The sequence below is a fragment of the Amaranthus tricolor genome, chromosome 6, assembly GCF_026212465.1.
Source record: "Amaranthus tricolor cultivar Red isolate AtriRed21 chromosome 6, ASM2621246v1, whole genome shotgun sequence".
Lineage (NCBI taxonomy): Eukaryota > Viridiplantae > Streptophyta > Magnoliopsida > Caryophyllales > Amaranthaceae > Amaranthus > Amaranthus tricolor.
In genome coordinates this window covers 20,521,076-20,529,644 of record NC_080052.1, presented here as the reverse complement: position 1 = coordinate 20,529,644, position 8,569 = coordinate 20,521,076, and the positions used below count along the sequence as shown (strand labels likewise).

The following is an 8,569-nucleotide window of genomic DNA, read 5'->3' as shown; positions in this document are numbered from 1 at the left end:
AAGACTTAAGATTGTTTATAATTTTTATATTTATTTAATTATTTATTTTGGTTTGTAGGGGAGTTGGTGGGCGTTGGCGCCCTATTTCTACCTCTCTCCACCTCTCTTTCTCTTCACCTTCGTTTCATCAACAAAAGCTACCCCACATAAAAAGATTTTTAAATTCATAAATAATTAAGAAAATACATAAAAATTATTTTTTAATTAGATAAAATAAAATTAAAAACCCCACAAAATTACATTATTAAATACCTCTTCAACTTCCATCTCTCATTCTCTTCAAGCTCAAGAGTCTCTCCTACTACACCCAACTCACTTCCAACCACAAAAAACAAAGGAGAGAGAGAGAGAAAGTAAGAGAGACTCAAGTTTTTCCTACTAATTCTACAATTTCTTCTCACCATTTTCAATTTTCGCTTTCTGGGTACCATTAATTTCATCAAATTTCCTGTAAAGTTTACTCCTTTCAACAAATTTTGATTAAATTTGATCTGGGTTTGAGCTCAAATCAATGGATTCTAACTCAGTCAAAGTCTTAGATCTAATGAGTTCATTTCTAAAAGGCAATTTTGAGCAGCTAAATGTGTCGTTTGAAGACGCATCTGCAGCTGCGATCATAGTTGAAAATCGAGAAGTTGTTATGTTTCTTATAACTTCAATTGCTGTTCTGATTGGTAGTGCTTTATTGCTGTTTTGGAAGAAATCTAATGGTGGGAAAGTTTCTAAAGTTGTTGATGTTCCTAAACCTTTGATTATTAAAGAAGAAGATGATGAAGAGGTTGATGATGGTAAAAAGAAAGTTACTGTCTTTTTTGGTACTCAAACTGGTACTGCTGAGGGATTTGCAAAGGTTTTTAATTTTCCCCCCCTTCTTTTTCCTTTGCTTAAAGATTTTTGAACTTTGGTTTTGTTTTGTTTAGTACTATTTGACTGAAAATTTGTAGATTTGTTGTTTGTTAATTGAGTATATAGTACATATTCAGACCTTTATTATCGGCTTACACTTTTGTTGAATTATTAATGCTTGCATCTATACTTATAATGCAAAGAGCTCTCATTTGGGGATATGACAAATTATATAAAATATGTTGGGGTTTCCATCATGTGAAAATTTTTGTTGAATGAGTTCATTTGACAAATTGTTATAATGATAGTTTGTTTGATTGGTTGGTTATGGTGGTTGGCAGGCATTAGTAGAGGAAGCCAAAACAAGATATGAGAAAGCGACTTTTAAAATTGTTGATTTGGTAAGTTTGACCTTTTGCTTTTTTTTTTTTTTTTTCTCTTTTTTGTAAAAAATTGTTAATAGATTCAATTTTTTGTTTATATAAGTCCATACATCTAGTTTTCAAGAATTAGACTTTGAATCATTTCTTAGATGGGAATATTTAGTAATTTGAATTTTGATCCTTTAGTAAAAAAGGTTTTTGGGGGGTTTGATTATGTACTATGCAAGGCTCTCACTTTTTGGGTAGAATTGGCGGCATTTCTCTAGCACCCTCTTTCAAGAGGATACGGGTATGGATTGTTCGTCACCTTATCTCGTACAGATTGTGTCTTCGAGTGGGATATTGGGTTGATGATGATGATGATTTTGTTCTAATTTGTTGAATTTTGAGTAGGATGATTATGCTGAGGATGATGATGAATATGAAAGGAAACTAAAGAAGGAAACTTTGGCTTTCTTCTTCATGGCTACGTATGTATCTATGTCCTATTTCTTTGGATTTCCTTGTTTTAGATGATAAAATATTGTAGAAGAGTAAATTAATTAAAGATGAATCAAATGCTTTAAACAGCTATGGAGATGGGGAACCAACAGATAATGCAGCAAGGTTTTATAAATGGTTCATGGAGGTATATATTTTAGACTATAATTTATGCATTCTAAATATTTTGCTTTTATATACCATGATTTTGGTTTTGTCATCATATGGATGTCTTTGAATTTTGACTTGAATTAATTAATTATCTTTTTATTTGATATCATGATGCAATGACTATAACTTTCAAAAAAAAAAAAAAAAAAAAATTAGCATAACTATTATTGATGAAATCTAGCAAAATTATTGATAAACATAATCTTGTCTTTGTTATAAAGATACCCTGAATCATACAAATGAATCTCATATAGAAATAATATATTTGTGCTATGTAATAATTGTTGATTTATTAAGAAGAATTATTTGTTTATTTATTTTTCATGTTCTTGGTGTTGTAGGGCAAGGAAAGGGGTGTGTGGCTTGAGAACCTCCAATATGGAGTTTTTGCTCTTGGAAACAGACAATATGAACATTTCAATAAGGTAGTTTCTTGTTTCAAGTTATAAGTTCTCTTAATTTCTTATTATGCTTCTTCAGTAATTTGTTAATTTTTTTGTTACCATTATTTTTTGTTCTTATTGTTTATGTTTTTATTGTAATGATTAACAGGTCGGGAAGGAGATTGACGAGCTTTTCGCTGAGCAAGGTAGACTTTACTAATTTTTGTTGGTTTGCTAATTAATTGTCCGTATCATTTCAAATTTTGAGCTATTGGTGGCTTTACGCATTTGATTTCCACCGACTTTTTACTTGTTCAAGAGTTCCTTGTTAGGCTTGAAGTACATTTGAGTTTTTTGTTGAATGGGAATTCTTTTGGTGACCGCTTGGTGTTATGCATTTGACTTGCTTCCTTTGTTTGAATTTCGGAGTTTCGTCTATGATAATTCAGAAGTGAAAATCCTTTATAATATCAAGGTTGTTTTAATTTTTATAGTACATTTTTAGGATCAATCATCAATCTCTCTATCCTTGGTGTTATGATCATCTAGCTCTTAGTCAAGATCTAATAATATGATTAAGAAATTCATTGAAAGTCTTCCAACAGTTGGAATTCTTCATTAAGATATGTTTAAATTATAGAATAGTTAAAGGTAACCGAACATGTCATTACCCCAATGACAAGTGGATTTGGGTTCCACTCAGGCTTGGTATAAAGGGGTGATATATGTAACCTCATCCTTGATTGTAAACATAATTTGTAACTTCATATAAAATAAAAAAAACTAACGATTTAGTAAATCATTTTACTATAGTCAATTATAATCTAGAATCAAAGAACTATAAATCTTTGGCTTAATTGAGAATAGTCAGGATTTTGAATGTGGGGATGAAGTGTGGTTTTATTCACATTGACGTCCGTGAACCTTTATTTTGTTTGAAAATTTCAGGACTTGTGTTTGATTGATTGAAACTGTATGGATTCAGTTTCATACTGTATGAGTATGATTTAACATGTAAAAGTTACAATGTTTTGCGAGAAATTTGTGTTGAAATGGGGATTGGAAGGATCATATAGAAAGCCTAAATAGGTTGGATATGCTGTATTTTGAACTTTTATTAACTGTTTCCTTCAACAAGTTTGTGGGAGCTTAAAATAGTACAGTCGGGAACGACCTGTTGTTGAATTGCTGCACTAACATATTGAAATCATTCACTTACCAGAGACAACCTTTTATATTAAATGCAGGCGGAAAACGGCTTGTTCCAGTTGGTCTTGGTGATGATGATCAATGTATCGAAGATGATTTTTCAGCTTGGTACATTTCTGATTTTGCATCTATTTGGTACAAATGAACTTAAGTTTGTCGAAAATATTCTGAATATGCTGTAAATTTCAGGAAGGAATTAGTCTGGCCGGAGTTAGACCAGTTACTTAGGGACGAGGATGATGTAGCTGTTTCCACACCTTATACTGCTGCCATTCCAGAATACCGGGTTGTATTTCACGATGCTCCAGATGCAGCTCAAGACAAGAGCTGGGCTAATGCTAATGGTCATGCCGTATTTGATGCCCAACATCCATGCAGGTATGGTATAGTATTGTTGAAACAGTTAAATCGTTAGTTTTTTTTCGTCTATTCTTTTGCCTGATTTTACTGTTATATGTGCAAAGATCAAATGTGGCTGTGAGAAGGGAGCTACATACTCCTGCTTCGGATCGTTCTTGCACTCATTTGGAATTCGACATTTCTGGCACGGGACTCAAGTAAGTATTACATTCTGTCGTGGCTCATACACAATTTATGCTTGAAAAGTATTGGTGGCTTGGTGTGTAAACTTTCCTAGTTGATTTTTAATGTGTTTTTTCTTTTATGTTTCCAGATACGAGACAGGGGATCATGTTGGTGTCTTTTGTGAAAATCTTGTTGAGACCGTGGAGGAAGCTGAAAGGTTGTTAGGTCTCAAACCGGATACATACTTTTCTATCCATGCTGATAAAGAGGATGGCACTCCGGTTTCTGGAAGCTCACTACCGCCACCTTTCCCACCTTGTACATTAAGATCGGCACTCACCCGATATGCGGATGTTTTAAGCTCCCCTAAAAAGGTGTGTCATATCATAGCCACTTTTTCTACCTTCTTTTGTAAGTTGAATCTTTGTCGATCGATTACATGGCCGGTTTTTGGGGTATCCCAGGTAGCCGACCGCCTAGGACCCCTGAAATAAGGGGCTCAAATATAAATGGTGCTATTCAGGCCTGGTTTCGAGCAATTCTTTTTAAGTGCTTTGTTTGTAAACCATTTTTGTATTTGAAGTAATACAATGATGCAATATATTTTGTCTTGAATTATTTTTTTGAAGTGGGAAAATTCTAATCTTTTAATATAATTAAGGGCCCAATTTTAAAAGACATCGTTAAAATAAATAGGCCTTTAAAATCTTTGCTCCCCAATCGAATACTTGATTCATCCTTCTGATTTTTGTTTTTCAGTCTGCTTTGCTCGCATTAGCAGCTCATGCTTCTGATGCAAATGAAGCCGAACGATTGAAATATCTTGCATCTCCTGCTGGAAAGGTAATGAATCCTCTTTTGTTATTTTAATAATATTATTATGCCTATAGTTCGGCATAATTGTAGTTAAACATTAAAAATGTTCTGCAGGATGAATATGCTCAATGGATTGTTGCAAGTCAGAGAAGCCTCCTTGAGGTTATGGCCGAGTTCCCCTCTGCTAAGCCACCACTTGGTGTTTTCTTTGCTGCCGTGGCACCACGTTTGCAGCCGAGATACTACTCCATCTCATCTTCCCCAAGGTAAAACAACTTTTCTCTTTATCTTTCTCCACTTTTTTTTTGATTCAGGGGTAAACTAGAGAATCCATACAGATACAGGCAAGGGGAGAGAGGGAATCCATTTTCCTGTAGGTGACGAGAATCGACGAGAATCAAATTCCTGACACAAGGTGAAAGGAAAAGCCTTTAACCACTAGGCTAACCCAGGATTCTCTACTGTTAGTCTTGACTTTGACGAAATTCTTGTTATTTCTGTATAAAACCATTCATAAGCTGTAGTGATTGATTTTCATGTTTATTTTTTTTTTCTATATGTTTTTTGGAATTAGAGTGGGCTTGGTAGTTTGTCACTTTGGTATCTAATACTTACTCTTAAGTTGCTCTTCAATTGATTTCACTGTAAATGTCGGCAAAAATAAGTATTTTATTGAAATTAGTGATTCAGATTTCACACAGATTATTTTTTTAGTTTTAAAAGCAATCCGGTTTGGAATTTTTATTCTTTGTAGTCATCAGTTGTACTAACAATTACATGTTTGATGGTTTTCGTGAATGCAGAGTGGCCCCAACAAGAATTCATGTTACATGTGCATTAGTTCTTGATAAGATGCCTACCGGAAGGATTCATAAAGGAGTGTGTTCAACTTGGATGAAGGTTTGTAACCCGCATAAATCTTGTATTTTGTGTTTTAGAATCTTTAGTCGATGAGTCTTTGCCGTAGTTTATTTCCTTGGCTTTCTATGTGAAAGCTTGCTAGTGGGTTGATCTTATAGGTTTTTCACTTGTCGATGACTTAAATAATCCCGTCATTCTTTAAAGAACTTGAATGTTGTCGTAAATTTAATGTTCTTGACTGCGAATTATTTAGGTAGTTATATTACAGGAAATGCCTGAATTAAATAAAATCTATTGGTACCAATTGTTTATTAAGCCGCTCTTTTGATTATATTGTTGTTCCAGAATTCCTTGCCTGAAGAAGAGACCCATAATTGTAGTTGGGCACCAATTTACGTGAGACAGTCCAACTTTAAACTCCCAGCAGATTCATCAGTTCCAATCATAATGATCGGTCCAGGAACTGGATTAGCTCCGTTCAGGGGCTTCTTGCAGGTTTAAAAGACAAACCTTCACTTTCAACTTTCTTGAGCATCTTTTCCCTTCAATTTTGCAATAATAATTATATATCATATGGCTCTGAAATTCAGGAAAGGTCTGCTTTGAAAGAAGACGGAGTGAATTTAGGACAAGCAATGTTGTTTTTCGGTTGCAGAAACCGTAGAATGGTGAGATATGCTTAGGTGTTCAATCTTATTATAATTGTTGCATCTTCGTTCAATGTTATTGATGGAATGAAATTTTTATTATGAAGGATTATATTTATGAAGAGGAACTCCAGAACTTCCTAGAAACCGGAGCACTCTCAGAGCTGGTTGTCGCTTTCTCACGGGAAGGCCCCACAAAAGAATACGTTCAACACAAAATGATGGAAAGGGTATGTCTTGAATTCGTCTTTATAGATGCTCTTATATGTGTACACAATCTCATTTGTATAAGCTTATATATTCAAAAAAGTCATGCTTAATATTTATCAAAAGTTGATTGTGCCAAATGTTATATTAAAATCCAATGAGTAGCGTTTAACTGATCACTTTAATACACTAAATATACACAAGCTAGCCCATTCAAGAATTTGTGATTTTGGTGTTATATCTATTTGGTTATCACAAATTCTTGTATGAGACGACCTCACCATAAGACTATGTCTCATACTTGGGTTAAATAGCCCAATAATAGAAACTTTTAGCTTATGGGTTATTGTTTTGAGGTCATCTCACCATGAGACGGTCTCCTACAAGACGGACTGGTTGGTTATTTAGTCATCAATTATTGATTTTATTAACCTTTTTATCTTTGATGAAATCTAGGCTCTGGATGTCTGGAATGTGATATCTCAAGGAGGGTACATCTATGTTTGTGGTGATGCCAAAGGCATGGCACGAGATGTTCACCGAGCCCTTCACTCAATTTTACAGGAACAGGTATGTCCACATGCTAAAATACTGGAGACTCGGATCTCTTTGGACTTTTCTATTTCATGATTTTAACAGCATAAGTCGTCCTTTTCACTTCCCTACCTTTCTGTGTCCTTTCATATCCTATGGTCTTAATGGCTCCCTGAATGCCTTTTTCTTTGGATCCGTTTGTTTTGTTGCATAGAAAATGAAATCCTAAATGTAAGATTGCATAGAAAAATCACGAGCACCCATCTGCTCCTCTAAATTTACGTGTGGAAAATTTAGTTTTGGCTAAATGTATACTCGTAATTCTTACCAATTTTATCGTTTAATTTGTTGGCTTATAGGGCGGCATGGATGGTTCCAAAGCAGAAGCCTTTGTGAAGAATTTGCAAACAACCGGTAGATACTTGCGTGATGTGTGGTAATGACGCTGGTTAATATTAACAAACGGTACTGCTCGAAAGACAAATACTACCGAGGGACGGGGACAAATGACGGAAAAATACATTTGTTACGATCATCATCCTCGGAAAATTGAAAATGGATGGGTTGTTGTAGCTTAATTATTTATGTAATTCTTTTTATCTCTAAGATGATATAGTTTTTCTTTTCTTTCTGGGTGGGGATTCCTCATCCTTTGTACCATAAGTATATCTTTAGTCAGGGAATGTAAGTTTAACAATATTTTTGAGAGACAATGTTGTTTTGTATTGCGGCAGATCGGCCCTTATAATGCAGAACATAATGCTTACATATCTTAAATTATTTATATCATAAACAGCTTTCTTTCTAGCGCGTGATGCGTATATGATCTGTTTGCTGTTCTCCTTTTCTTGAAATTTGACTTATTACGGAATATTGGGTAGCTGACTCTGACTCTAATGCTTACCTACTAGTTTGGCAAGGAAAGCCTGATGATGAAATTCTGGGAAAATTTGAAAAAAATAAGAGCGTTGAACAACTTTATTCCAAAAATAAGCTCCGTGAAAGCGTCCGTACATCCAAATCTAGGCTTGGTGTAAGTCGTTGTTACTAATAGCGAAAATCAAAAAAAAAAAAAGAAAAATAAAAGCCTAAGCCGCTGTTATTAACAGCGACTTAAGGAGTTGACCAGTCAACTCCTTAATCTCGTAGGTCGGAATGAAGAAGTAACTGAAATAACGAAGAAGACTTAAGTCGCTGTTACTAACAGCGAATTAAAATTTTTTTTTTTAATTCGCTGTTAGTAAAAGCGACTTATACCAAGCCTATGTTTGGATGTACGGTCGCTTATTTTGAGAATAAAGTTTTCACGAAGCTTATTTTTGAAATAAAATTGTTAAATAATCATATTTTTTTCCACATTTTCAAGGGGCTGGTTAATGGGCTTGGTTGGCTCAATTTAGGATTTGAAAGATCCAAACATATAGACTGTAAATAATTAAATTCCGGCATAAAATATAAGCTAGTTAGATAAATATATAAAGAATGTAAATATTAACAACAAAATGAT

General features: G+C 34.2%; 1 protein-coding gene across 1 annotated transcript; it reads left to right on the top strand.

Moving 5' to 3' along the window:
* Nucleotides 1–57: 57 nt before the first annotated feature.
* Nucleotides 58–7,885, top strand: LOC130814681 (NADPH--cytochrome P450 reductase-like). The gene is made up of 18 exons (XM_057680824.1): nucleotides 58–850; nucleotides 1,188–1,247; nucleotides 1,623–1,699; nucleotides 1,800–1,857; nucleotides 2,222–2,305; nucleotides 2,433–2,469; nucleotides 3,511–3,580; nucleotides 3,662–3,850; nucleotides 3,937–4,029; nucleotides 4,146–4,371; nucleotides 4,757–4,840; nucleotides 4,928–5,079; nucleotides 5,617–5,713; nucleotides 6,020–6,169; nucleotides 6,265–6,342; nucleotides 6,429–6,551; nucleotides 6,985–7,098; nucleotides 7,422–7,885. Exons 1-18 carry the CDS (start codon nucleotides 512–514, stop codon nucleotides 7,500–7,502), a joined length of 2,112 nt encoding a protein of 703 aa, XP_057536807.1. The 5' UTR covers nucleotides 58–511; the 3' UTR covers nucleotides 7,503–7,885.
* The last annotated feature ends 684 nt before the right edge of the window (nucleotides 7,886–8,569 follow it).